Source organism: Dermacentor albipictus, chromosome 3 (genome assembly GCF_038994185.2).
Source record: "Dermacentor albipictus isolate Rhodes 1998 colony chromosome 3, USDA_Dalb.pri_finalv2, whole genome shotgun sequence".
Lineage (NCBI taxonomy): Eukaryota > Metazoa > Arthropoda > Arachnida > Ixodida > Ixodidae > Dermacentor > Dermacentor albipictus.
In genome coordinates this window covers 114,927,976-114,942,250 of record NC_091823.1, presented here as the reverse complement: position 1 = coordinate 114,942,250, position 14,275 = coordinate 114,927,976, and the positions used below count along the sequence as shown (strand labels likewise).

Below are 14,275 nucleotides of genomic sequence, written 5' to 3'. Positions count from 1 at the left end.
ACAACGCGGGTAATGACGGTGGGAGGATTAAAAAGAGCCGCTACTATAACTTCAGGTGCAGCTCCGACTGTTAACGAAAGAGTCGCTGACCGCGGCCATCATAAAAGCAGCTGTTTATTCGCTGCCAACAATAAACACGGTAAGTGTTAAAACGGCAGCACAGGGGCGCTCGAACAAAGAGGCACGTGACATATACAACAACCCTACATGGAGTCACTTGCAGCTGTTTGGAAGTCCGCGTGCAGCCAGCGAACAATACTCGGAGAATGGAGGAAAAACGTATGCAGCTTCAAATCGGGCAGCCTTTCCTTACAACTCAACCGCAAGAACGGCCGCAATAGCGTCGGAACAAATATTCGAACGCGAAACTCAGCGAATAGCTCGGCAGCGGGCTGCATACCTCGGGGGGGGGGGGGGGGAGAGAAATAATGCAGAAACCATTGGAGGAGGGTCGTCAAAGTGGAGCCACCCATCTTCTAAGTCTACACATATAGTAAGCCAGCAAACAAAGACACCAAGTACAACATAGGGGAAAATACTCGTACTAGCTAAATGTACTAAAGAAATGATAAATTAGTGGCCATGAAAGTGGATGAAGAAACTACTTGTCGCAAGCGGGGGAACGATCACACGTGGCGTGGTATCGCCTTCGCTTTAAAGGGACACTAAAGGGAAACAATAAATCAGTTTAGACTAATGAAGCATTCTTTGAGAACCCTGCAGGCAGACATTTAAAAAAAAAATAGTTTGATTATTAGATGAGAACATGAAGGTCCAAGTATCAGCATTCGAATTTCGCGCCGAAACCCCAGCGCCGGTACGTCGGCGTGACGTCAGGGATTCCAAAGTATGTATTCGCATTTGGGCCGCGTTGACTGAATAAAGGTTCCCGAAACTTGCCATGTTTAATATTTGGTTCCTTTAGAACACAATGTAGTCAATCTGTACCGATATACGTAATTAGTAGGCTCTAGAAGATGGCATCAAAATCCAAGACGTCACAGCCTCCAGGTGCGGGAACTTAAGTAGGCATCGCCACCCGTGTTTCGTTCTTGTGCTTTTTCTGGCTTAGCAAACGTCTTATCGTTGTAAGAGTGGTGTTTTTGGTGTTGTAGAACGGTAATTTACTGATGCAGAAGAAATCATTTTTCACGTTAGTGTCCCTTTAAAATTGTATGCCAGTTTCACATCGGTGGTTGTACGCTGGTTGTACATTGCACTATTCTCTTGCGCGGTATTCAACGGTGCGTTCTCTGAATCCGGCAACGCTGATAGCACCGACAATGAAACTCGACGAGGCAAATTGTCGTAATTCTGCCCTGGCGACGAGGCACCAGCAACGCCCTACCGGCCTCCTTAAAATCGGCCGCTGATCAGAATCATACCATCTGCGGGAACGGCTGCGTATCCATTTTGTTTTATTTGGTAATATTGGCACACAGGACTGTCGACTTACACGCGCTTTTACGCTGACACATTAGTTAATTCCTCAGAAATATTGCATAAGCTTTTGCGAAGCCAAAAAGAAGTTTTGGGTTGTCCCACAAAGTTACGTGAAAAGCTGTCTCGCTCGGGTGTCAGTATTCTGGAACAGCGCTGCCCTGAGAAACCGGTATGCTGTCTAAATGAAAACTCATCCACGAATGTTTATGCAACTATTGTGCACTGAACAGACGATTTATATGCGCCCTCAAAACTGTAAAGAGCGAGAGACAGCTGTCCAAATTAGCAGTAATAACCGTAACAGTGTCTCCGGTCACCGTTGTCAATTTCTGAACATTTTATTTAATATGGACGTCGTAAAACAAAATCGATGTTCTAGCACTACACGATGTAGTTGTCGATGGTAACAACACTTTTGCTCTTCTAGAGAGGCACCAGTTGATGCGGTGGAGTGAAAGCGCATCTTGGCTCCCAACATACAAATGTAAACATCAACGCATACAGAGATTCTTACTGTTGACATGGCCAAGATTAATGTGCTTATGAAGGCACGCTCGGAGTGGTGCAGTGGTAAGATACTGGGTTCGGGATCGTCAGGTCGCAAGTTCGAATCCCCATGGAAAACTTTTCCCTTTTTTTTCCACTAACAAATTTACATAGCCCTAAAGAGGTGTCTGTTAATTTTTAATTGTTGATCAAGTACTACAGCACGCCACACTACAGACAACAGAACGTCCCAAAACACGACAGACTGAAATTTCCTGTTACTCTCCCTTAAAAAGTGAGAGCGAAAGAGCCAGCAACAAAAGCAAATGCATATCGCCGCTGGCGCCGGAGTGAGTGAAACGGCACTCCGTCGCAGCTGTGTCTCCGTGAACGTATGACGACGCAGTGCGCGCCTCATAAGGCGACAGAGCAGCGTACCAACGAGGAGCCAGTCGACGTCGTGCCAACCCGGCGGCCCGAGAAGGGAGAGCGTGCCCGCGATGTGGTACGTAAGCAACACGAGCCGACGACGCACATCGCGACGCCTAGAATGCCGTAAAGAGACGTCGAGGGCACGGTGCCGGGATTCGACGGCGCCTACGCAAGGTTCCAAAGAGAGACTTTCTTGATCGCAACCTCGGATCACGCTAGGCCGACCATCTGGTCGTCTATATGGTTCGATGACTACCTCTCGGAAATCAACGGCATACGGTCGGAAGAGCGACGGCAGGAGGCGGTGGATGTGCTGACGCGTGCATGAATCCCCGGCGAGAACGTTGGGCGAGTTTTTTCGAGTCTGCGGCGGCACGTGTAAGGAGGCGCTGATAAAGGATAACGTGTGTCTCCGTTCAGTACAACTCGCGTATACAGAGGCCCTGCCAAAGGGCGCGGTTCCACGTTTCTCAACGACGAACGGTCACGCGTAGCCGCATGTGCCGGCGCATCTTACGAAGCTCAGCGCCGATCGGACCTGCTTCGCTGGTCATCCACCTTTCCAGAGTGAAATGGCTCATTTTTTTTTTTTTTGCTGGAGTTTAGGAGGTCTCTGACTTCACGCAAAGAATGAAGAGTACCCAAACAAACACGAAGGGGGGTCTAAAGGTCATTTAGCTGCGCGCTCTAGACAAAGCAGCTTTCCGATGCGCGCAGCTATTTCGAAACTGGGAAGCTTACAACACAGCGACTGTATGGAGGCGACAAAGAACTTCGTAATCACTGAAAACTTCGAAGCCGAAGACAGAGAAACAGCATGCCACAGTGCGAGTGGCACGCTATCACTGCAGCAAAGACCAACAGTACAACGCAAACTAGCCGAACGGACAGTGTCACACCAGACGAGTTGCTAGGAGTCGAACAGTGTTTGCGCTCCTCTAATCCCACAGGAGGAGGAGGGGGAGGAGGAGGAAAAAAAAATTTATTCTTGTCCTGTACAAGGTGTTGCCACCTGCCTCGCTAGTCCCATGCTGGGACAGGGAGGCTCCTAGCCCTATCCGGGAGGCCTCCTAGCCCTATCACGGGCGTTACAGATATGTTCGCCGCGCTCAAACAGAGAATGAAAATTAGGCAGGCACTTAAAAAATCATCGAGGACAGCGGTACCTCAGTCAGAAATTGCATTTGTCCCACGCTGTCACTGTTCTGCGCCGTGGAACTGTTTGCGTCCCTTCAAAGAGCAAAACTCAACCAGTTAATGTGGGTGACTACTCTTTCAAAAAGTACTCTTTGAAGACTTTGTGAGGAGGAAAAAGTTGGTTGCGTTTGCCCGAAGTTCAAAAGTTAAGGTTGGCAAAAGTTCCTTACTATTACTTAAAGGGCCCCTCACCAGGTCGGACCATTTTCAGCTGACAAGCGCAGAGCATACAATGCGCGCCAACGATCGTGTTCGCAAAGAATTACATCGCTACGCGCCGCGGAAATCTCTGAAATTTCAATCCGAACGCCGTTCTCCCTTCTCCTCGCGGCCGGTGCGCTCCAAGCCGGACGGTGACGTACTCACGTCCCTGCGCCTACGTACTCTGCTTTGCAGTGTGACGTCGCTCATGGTGACACCTGACTTCGAGAATTATTCAAGACAAGATCTGTTATCTGTGCGATCTGTTGCTTGAATTGACGAATTGAAATTTAGAGAAATAATAAAACACACAAACAGAACGTCTGCGTGTTTTTTTGTTTTACTTTGCACCGAAGCAAGAGAGATGTACTTCCGCTTCGTCTGCTTTTTCCCACGGTTGTGTGCTCATGTGCGCAGGTAACGAAACTATGCCATTTTCTACTGTGTTCCAGAGCGTGGTCACGCTCTGTGATCCCCTTGTTCTGCCTCAGTATTCGTGTAGCACTAAATTATACCGCAACTCACTCATGTTTCCTTGTGCACAGCGCGCAAAATCGTGCGCTGCGCGAACGAGACGACAGTTCGCGCACGATGCCGTCGGCGGAAGTGTTTAGCGCCGAAAAAAAAGAATACGAGGAGCAAAAAAAAAAGAAAACGAAAGCGGCGCCTGTGACGTATGCCTCACGCGATCCTCGAGGTCCGGTATGGGAGAACGCAGGGAAAGAATTTCGCTTGCGGAGGCTAGACGGAGCAAGTGGAGAGCGCGTCTTGTTTGGCAGGGGAGCCCACCTGTTGAAATCATGGGTTTGCGGCACTGAAATATTTCTATCTAGGCTATTATTGAGCCGGTTTAGAAAAATGTTTGCGGCAGAACGCTTCCTAGAGGACACGTAACAACTTCCAGCGTATAACCAAAATTTGCTATGGGGTCTGATGAGGGGCCCTTTAAGGTATATCGCGCAGAATATACATAGCCGGTGGTGCTTCAGTGTGACGTCGCAGATTTCATTTCGTGTTTGGACCCTTCTTGTGCACTAAAATGTTCAGAAACCCGCTATAGGTGGAGTATTTCGTTCCACTAATTAGAGTGCGGTGTAATGCTCACTTATCGCGAAACAATTATTTATTAATTCTGCAAACGATGTTGACGTCCGCGACGTCACGATAACTTGAGTTTGACAACTTCAAGGTGGCGGCGCCACGTTTTCTTTTTACTTACCAAGCCTTCGCTCACGGGAAGAGTCATCTTCGTGGCATTTCAGAAGTGTAACTTACCGACTCAGTTTAAATACAGAATGCTCAGGGACAAGCCAACGTGAAATGAAATCATCAATAACTAAAGCCGTTGGTTCAGGGTACAAAACCTGCTGCACGGGCTGCGGATTGTCAGGACGGGTATATATACTCTAGTTTAATATCGCCACGTGACGACCGACGCCGACAAAACGGTGAGTTGTCGCACCTTAGCGTAGACGGCTTGGCAGTGTACAAACAAATTAAAAAGCACCGCAATGACAATATATATATATATATATATATATATATATATATATATATAAAGGAGGGAGCTGCTGAAAACAGCTGGCGACGTATCTCCCCGAGGAATTACGAGCGGCAAATCTCGCAATAAAAAAACGAGCGGTGCAAGGAACTGAGCACGAGTGTGTGCCGTAGGGAGCACAGTACAACGCCCACAATCGAATATCTACAGTAATTTCCTTAAGCACCGACTAATCATAATCATCACTAGCCTATTTCGTGTCCACTTGCGAGTGATCTCCAATTACCCATTTCTCGAGCCGACTGACGTCATGCAGTGCCTGCAATTTACCCAATCGCAACACACCCTACTTCCTCTTCCGCCTTCGACGCCTCAAGCATGGTTCAGTAAAGAGAAAACACGAAACAGAACGCGCACAACGCTTTCATTACCCGTCCCTGTGCCGCAATAGGCGCCTTGCAATTCCTTCACTATTGGTATAGCACTATGACTGCAGACAATACCAAAATCAGTGCATCCATTGGCGCTCGTATTACCTCCCTCCGAATCTAATTTTCACCGAGACAATAATTCAAGGTATCGGACTTTTATTTAAACAATAAAGACGGGCTACAACAATTATAGTGGCTTCCCCAACGTTATAGTGCACATTTTGAAGCCTCCAAATAGCCCACGTTACAGCGAGTTCCGACGAATCATCCGGCCCTCACACTGACCTTATTACACGTGTTGCCATACTGGACGAACACTATACGTCCACCATTTCTTCCTTTCTACGGCTGGGCTTTCGGCGAATTCGCCGGTTCCACGCGGGAAAGAAGAGAAACGTACCGTTGTTCGCGTTAGCCCTGGGCTTGGCGCCGAGGTAGGCGAGGTTGACGTTGGCCTTGCGGCCATCGATGATCGGGTTGGCTTCTTTGACCGCGCGTTCCGCCGCGTCGCGGTCAACCATCGTCACCTGCGTCACGCACAACGGAAAGGAGGATGTGAGAGAGAGAGAGAGAGAGAGAGAGAGAGAGAGAGAGAGAGAGAGAGAGAGAGAGAACAAGACCACGAGGACGACAACGTCGGCGACGAGCGCCCGCAATAATAATGGACGCAATGTGACAAATGATTGATTGACTCGTTTAACTGTTGTTTAGTTGATTCCCCGAATTTAGAGTTCCTTAGCAGGGCAGACTATGTACTAACTCTGAAAAAGTGCCGAAAAACTTGCACCTCCGGCACCAACAAAAATCAACACACACACACACACACACACACACTCCGTAGTTCGCAGAACCAGCCAGAAATTGGTAAAATTTGTAAGTGCAGTAACATAACATATTGCAAATAGTTACTCATGCCTCTTGTCCCAGTTTATATATATATATATTATATCCTTTACTGTACTTTTCTTAATCCCCCCAACTCTCCTTGCAGGCCGAGTCAGCCGTCGGATAAGCAGCAACAGTGCCGCCAGCAGAATTTTAACTCTCCCTTCTTTCTTCTAACAAAGATGAATAATTAAATTAAGAATATATGTGCGTATATACAGCTACGCCGATTTGCATCAAACTGCCTCGGAGTCGCCCGTTCCAAATACTTCCCAAGGGCACAAAAATCAGCGCGTTCACAACACGATCCCTAAAGAAAAAAGAAAAACCCGGAACTCCGTAACATCTGACGGCACAGCTTGGTGCGCCTCCGTAACATCGAAGAGGGAACCGAAGGTTATCAAACTCGGCATCGCCGAAGCGGCGTAAACCGTTCAAGCAGAGAGAGAGAGAGAGAGAGAGAGAGAGAGAGAGAGAGAGTAAACGTTTATTGTAGTAGAGGTTGTTTGGCAGAGGCACGAAAGAACGCGCGAAGAGGCGCGAAAAGAAACACCAGCGCACGCGCGCCGTAAAAGTAACACACCGCGATTGATACCCAAATAAACACGACGCCGCCGCCTCCTCCGAGATGGGGAAACCCGTTCCGGCCGAAATCGCTTTGACTCGCGCGATTCCAGACCGCGTCGCGGGTAAGAAAGAAACAGGAACACCAAACCGCCCAAAGCCCTCCGTCGCGCGCGCGTTTTTTTTTTTTTCCTTACTTTCGTTCGCTTTCCTTTTAATGTTTCTCTGCAAGCATATGGCACACTGACGTGGTTAAGTACTCCCGCGCACTCTCTCTTCTCTGTGCACGCGCACACACACGACACCCCCGCTTCCCTTCCACATCGCGGAGAGCGTGATCCATCCTCCCTCAACGTCTTTTGCCGCAGCTATCGCAGCGCCTCGAGGTTGGAGAAGGGGGAGAAAAAGAAAGAAAGAAAGAAAAGAAAAAAGGGGGAGGGGGACGCCGAGCACCTCAGAAAGAGAGATGGATAAAAAGATAAGACCTGAAAGCTCGCCTCCCCGCTATCGACTCTCAAGAGACATCCAGAAATAAACGCACCTCCCCGTGCGGTTCGCCCATCTCGCATAGAAATTAACGCGACCAGAGAAACAAGCAAGGCGGGGAAGTGGGAAAGCAGGAAGCGGCTCGCGCAGCGGAAGGAAAAAACTGAATTATTATAGAGGACGAAGCAGCGAGGCTTCCCAGCCCGCTCTCGAAGGAAAGGGGTGGGAGGATGAACGCCTGTGCGAAGGAGCGCATGTAGTCAAAGAAAGAAAGAAAGAAAGAAGGAAAGAAAAGAGAAACTGAGACAAGGTGAAAATACTCAGGCGATGCATGACATATTCAGACGATTTGCCCAAGAGACGCATCGTGCTCATCCGCACACGTGCCACACATCTGCTTACTCCAGGAGAGAGCACATTACTTTAAAAGTGAGAAAGAAAAAGGACGAGGGGGGCGGGTAGTAGGAGAAGCCGGCCCCCCTCCAGTGCAAGAACGAGGAATGGAGATCCGGTCCCGAGCACTGGAGTATACTGCAGCATAAAGGAAGTAATCGCCGAGCTCTTTCTTTTCTGGTTTTCTTCTTCGGGAGGATTTGGTGCAAGTAATGTGCAGAATAAAATAAAATAAAGCTAATCCAAAATGGGTCTCGGAAATGGCGGAATAAAACGTGACGCAGGGTTTCGAGCCGCATACGGCGTCCGCTTGCGGACCGGCACACATGCGGCGACTTCGGCTTCTGGCACGCGTGGCTTGGCTTCCTTACATCGTGCGCGCATCCACGCAAATAAAAGTAATTTTTTTTTTCACTCTCTTCTCGCATAAGGCAGACATATAAAAACTCGACCCCGAAGCAAGGAGCTGATGTGTAATGAAGCGCGTGCAGCCGTTAAAGTCGAGCGTCTTCTTTTTTTTTTTAATTCAGTCAGTCGCAATTTAAACCAGCCTCGACTTCCAAAAGTCACCTCGTGCACCGTAACCGCGACCGTGTCGACTACAACATTCCGACCTACGACCGCAGGCATCGCAGAGGTACGCAGGTATAGGGCACACAAAATCTGAAAGGCGACCGAGTCGGACTCTAGCTGAAGTCGATCAAAAAAAAAAAAAAAGCAAAGTGTTCCTTAGGAAGTTACGGGTGATAACGGGACAGAGTCACTGAGCGCGGCACTCTTTCGCGTCTTTCGTGAGGGGAATACTAGCAGCGTCGGACTACTATCTATCTATCTATCTATCTATCTATCTATCTATCTATCTATCTATCTATCTATCTATCTATCTATCTATCTATCTATCTATCTGTGTGTGTGTGTGTGTGTGTGTGTGTGTGTGTGTGTGTGTGTGTGTGTGTGTGTGTGTGTGTGTGTGTGTGTGTGTGTGTGTGTGTGTGTGTGTGTGTGTGTGTGTGTGTGTGTGTGTGTGTGTGTGTGTGTGTGTGTGTGTGTGTGTGTGTGTGTGTGTGTGTGTGTGTGTGTGTGTGTGTGTGTGTGTGTGTGTGTGTGTGTGTGATTGGCCCACATCTTTCGACTGACCCGCCACGGTTGCTTAGTGGCTATGGTGTTGAGCTGCTAAGCGCGAGGTCACGGGATCGAACCCCCGTCACTGCGGCAGCGTTTCGGTGGGGGTGAAATGCGAAAACACCCGTGGTACTTAGATTTAGGCGCACGTTAAAGAACCCCAGGTGGTGCAAATTTCCGGAGTCCCCCCACTTCGGCGTGCCTCATAAATCAGATCGCGGGTATCCCTCCCATTTATTTAGGCTAACTTTAGCGTTGATGGACTACACTACCTTCGGTACGGGCCCACAGAAAAGGTTTAAAAAAGAAAACCGGGTACCTGATACGTAAAACGGGGTTAACTCCCTTAAGAAAGACATTGTGCTCAATCAATACAAAACTAATCCATCGCAGATGCTTGTCAAACTAAGCGAGGTTGTGCTGTACCGCAATGCGCCGTGTTTCTCAGCGTCGTTCTAGCTGAAGCGTTTTCGTGTGCTGCACACATCTCCACCTCTTAGTCCAGCGCGACGGCTACATAGACGCGCCGCTGTGCGTTGAACATATCGTCGCCGCAAGCGTTTTTTGTCTCGCTCCAGAAGCCGGTGCCACGTCACATTGCAGACTCACAGCGCTATAGCTGCCACGAGGGAAGGACGGGAAGCAAATTCTACGAGCGAATTGTTGGTGTGCGACGCGTCGCGCGGGCCAGGCATCTCGAAAAGCGCTATCTCGCACGAGCGAAGGGGTTGTTATTCTCTCGTGCCAAACGCGCATCTGCGGGTAAAAAGAGTATGCACCGAGCTGAGCGACAGTTTGGGCCACGCGCATTGTGACGTCAGCGTGCCGCATAAGCTCGCCGCACAGGCGCAAGCCTTATATACTTTCCCGGTGAGAAACCCGTCCGAATGGCGCCAAATCCCGAAGACGTGCGGGGGCAAAGAGAGCTTCGCTTTAAAGACGGAAAGAAACGACGGAGGCCCTGGCTCGACCGTCCTGTCAGTGGATGCGGGTTTCGCATTCGCCTTTCCTCTGCCGTTTCGGCGTCTAAAGAGAGAGGACCCGCCTGTCGTCGAGTTGCGCGGCAGCGTTCACGGTGCGACGAGGACGACGGAAGAAAACGAGAAGCCTGCGAAGCAGAGACAGAAAACGCGTAAAAATAACGGCTTTCAAACAAACAAAAAAATGAAGAAAAAAAATGCCAGCTCGGCAACATCGGCGACTCGCAGCGCGCCGGGCGCACAGCGGCGACTGGCTTCGGGATGCGCGGCCGCTGAGGAAGCCCGGGAGCAAGCATCAGTGGCGCGGCGGACAGCGAAATGAGGCCCGAGAGAGAGAGAGAGAGAGAGACCTTCGACTCCGGCTGCTCCAGCGAAAGCGGTTTCTCCCTCACCGCCGGCGCGAACCAGTTGAGAGCAGCCGAAGCAGGAAGAGGAGGGAGGACAGAGGCGAAAAACAAGGCGCAACGGTGAAGGCGGCAGAGGGGGCAGGAGCAGAGTCCTTCGTCGCACTGAACGAAGGCTTTGGATAAAAAAAAAAGGAAAAGAAAATGAAGAAAAACGTCAAGCGGCGGTGACACAAAGCGGACCGAGAGACAGCTAAACGCCGGTAATCCTCATAAATTACACGCCTGCGCGCGCGCGCCACTACACACACTCTCCGTTGCTGCTCTTGTCTCCCGAGGAGTGCGCCGTGTAGCTGCTGCCGCGATGGGCGACATCCCTGCGGCGTTATGTTTCTTTCTTCTTTTCTTTTCTTTCTTTCTTTCTTTCTTTTTCTTTTTTCGTTTTCCGTCGCGGAGGCGAACAACTCCGTCGGCGTGCCTTTCTTTACTCCGCCCGCTTCCGGACACGGTGACGTAGGGACGGGAGGAAAAGGAGGAGGAGGAGGAGGAGAAAAGGGCACGAGACTGGCGGTCGCTGCTCCGGAAGGGTGAAAACGCACACGCACGACGTGTAAGCACGCACGAGGCTGTCGCGAGGGGACACGGGTCACGCGCGTACGCGCCGGCGGCGCCGCAAAGAAAGGGGGAGTGCGCAGCCAACACCTCCTAGGCGCAGCGCGCTAGGAAACCGAGAGAGAGCAGGGAGAGAGCAGGCGAAAGTGAGAGTCGCTAAAGAGTCAAGGAAATCAAGCGGCAACCACATGGACGCGTCTGAGCCGCATTTCTTTCTCTCTCTCTCAACGCGGCGTCAGCGCGTCCATCTTACGAATGCACGAGAACAACTCAACGGCAGTCCGGGCTTGAAACGTATGTGCGGTCGCACACGCATTCCACCCGCGAGTATACACATCGTGGTTTACTGCGTCTTCGTCATGGAGGCGCAGACAGAGGACGGCGTGAACATCAGACATGCGCTGCATGTAGTTGCCCGCATGTGGTTAGCAAGCAGACGAAGATTGCTCCGGCCCTTAGAACGCGCCTGTTCGGCCCGAGTCAGAGCGATGTCAGAATGAGACTGCCGGCCCCCCTGCGGAGCACCAATAGGCGTGACAAAGATTGGGGGGATAAATTGATAGGCAGTGTTTACAAATGCGTGATATAATTTCACTGCAATACAGAGCTATGGGCCAAGTAAACCTTAGTCTGTACTCATATTGGAGCGCGCCAATTTTCCTTGACCATACACCTCGCACATCCTGCAACCACTCGTGCGGCATTTTCACCATTCCCCACACCATACAGGGCCGCGTCCACGTCCAACATAACACCCCCCCCCCCCCTCCCGCCACCTTCGCAACGCCTCTCCTCGGAGAAACTATTCTCGAGGAGAGCTCTGCTGCACTATACGGGCGGCCGAAAGGAGCAGTGACGTCACGACCACCACGTTTCCAGCGGAATCTGCCAAACAAACAAAGCAGCCACGGGAACGAGCGAGGAAACGAGAGCAATTTCGCCTACCAGGAAGGAAGCCCGGCAGGCGGAACGACGGTCAGATATGTGGGACACGTGGCTGCCCACGACGCGAGAGCAAGCCACCCGCCAACGCGCACTTCCACACACCCGGCGCACCGGGGTCTGTTCTGCGTGCTTTCCGTGCGCACGGCCTCACGCGCGGTGTAAATGTGCTGGCGCGCCAAGTGACAGAGGCTGAGCTTTGTCACGGGCTCGGACTTGGGAAGTCTCCCTTGTTTTACATCGCGGCTCTATCGTCTGCTCCGATGCGGCTTACGGTAACCTTCTGAGGCTGGCGTCTGACGTCCCCCCCCCCCCCCCCCCCCACCGAGAGCGACCAAATAGTGGCCACAGCAGCACGAGCGCGACACGTTAACAGCTACTTCCCAGATTCCTAGAAGATTCGGAAGGGGGAGAGGGGGGGGGGTGCAAGCGTGCGCGAACTCGCGCTCAAAAACGAGCGCCAAACGTCAGTTGTCAGTGGCCTGCACTGTAAGCTGCCGTCAAGCTGGCGGCCGGCTGGCATTTCGAAGAAGCGCGGGGAACGAATCTGCCAAATAATGCGTCGCGTCTGCTCGTAACGCCATCGCTGATGCCGCATGAAGCGAAAAAGGCCTTGGAAGCTGCAGGAGAAAGCAGGCGATTTAGTATGCCAGATTCATCATCATCATCATCAGCCTGGTTACGCCCACTGCAGGGCAAAGGCCTCTCCCATATTTCTCCAACAACCCCGGTCATGTACTAATTGTGGCCATGCCGTCCCTGCAAACTTCTTAATCTCATCCGCCCACCTAACTTTCTGCCGTCCCCTGCTACGCTTCCCTTCCCTTGGAATCCAGTCCGTAACCCTTAATGACCATCGGTTATCTTCCCTCATCTTTACATGTCCTGCCCATGCCCATTTCTTTTTCTTGATTTCAACTAAGATGTCATTAACTCGCGTTTGTTCCCTGACCCAATCTGCTCTTTTCTTATCCCTTAACGTTACACCTATCATTCTTCTTTCCATAGCTCGTTGCGTCGTCCTCAATTTGAGTAGAACCCTTTTCGTAAGCCTCCAGGTTTCTGCCCCGTAGGTGAGTACTGGTAAGACACAGCTATTATACACTTTTCTCTTGAGGGATAATGGCAACCTGCTGTTCATGATCTGAGAATGCCTGCCAAACGCACCCCAGCCCATTCTTATTCTTCTGATTATTTCTGTCTCATGATCCGGATCCGCCGTCACTACCTGCCCTAAGTAGATGTATTCCCTTACGACTTCCAGTGCCTCGCTGCCTATTGTAAACTGCTGTTCTCTTCCGAGACTGTTAAACATTACTTTAGTTTTCTGCAGATTAATTTTTAGACCCACTCTTCTGCTTTGCCTCTCCAGGTCAGTGAGCATGCATTGCAGTTGGTCCCCTGAGTTACTAAGCAAGGCAATATCATCAGCGAATCGCAAGTTACTAAGGTATTCTCCATTAACTTTTATCCCCATTTCTTCCCAATCCAGGTCTCTGAATACCTCCTGTAAACACGCTGTGAATAGCATTGGAGAGATCGTATCTCCCTGCCTGACGCCTTTCCTTATTGGGATTTTGTTGCTTTCTTTATGGAGGACTATGGTGGCTGTGGAGCCGCTATAGATATTTTTCAGTATTTTTCCATATGGCTCGTCTACACCCTGATTCCGTAATGCCTCCATGACTGCTGAGGTTTCGACAGAATCAAATGCTTTCTCGTAATCAATGAAAGCTATATATAATGGTTGGTTATATTCCGCACATTCCTCTATCACCTGATTGATAGTGTGAATATGATCTATTGTTGAGTAGCCTTTACGGAATCCTGCCTGGTCCTTTGCTTCACAGAAGTCTAAGGTGTTCCTGATTCTATTTGCGATTACCTTAGTAAATAGTTTGTAGGCAACGGACAGTAAGCTGATTGGTCTATAATTTTTCAAGTCTTTGGCGTCCCCTTTCTTATGAATTAGGATTATGTTAGCATTTTTCCAAGATTCCGGTACGCTCGACGTTATGAGGCATTGCGTATACAGGGTGGCCAGTTTCTCTAGAACAATCTGCCCACCATCCTTCAACAAGTCTGCTGTTACCTGATCCTCCCCAGCTGCCTTCCCCCTTTGCATATCTCCCAAGGCTTTCTTTACTTCTTCCGGCGTTACCTGTGGGATTTCGAATTCCTCTAGACTATTTTCTCTTCCATTACCGTCGTGGGTGGCACTGGTACTGTACAAATCTCTATAGAACTCCTCAGCCA

General features: G+C 50.2%; 1 protein-coding gene across 2 annotated transcripts in view; it reads right to left on the bottom strand.

Moving 5' to 3' along the window:
- LOC135916900 (RNA-binding protein 24-like) overlaps window positions 1-14,275 on the bottom strand; it is a 126,279-nt gene that overhangs the window by 29,549 nt on the left and 82,455 nt on the right. For both annotated transcript variants that reach the window (XM_065450345.1, XM_065450346.1), the window contains exon 2: window positions 6,092-6,218. In XM_065450345.1, the coding sequence (XP_065306417.1) occupies window positions 6,092-6,218 (127 nt within the window). The remainder of the gene's footprint in view (window positions 1-6,091; window positions 6,219-14,275) is intronic.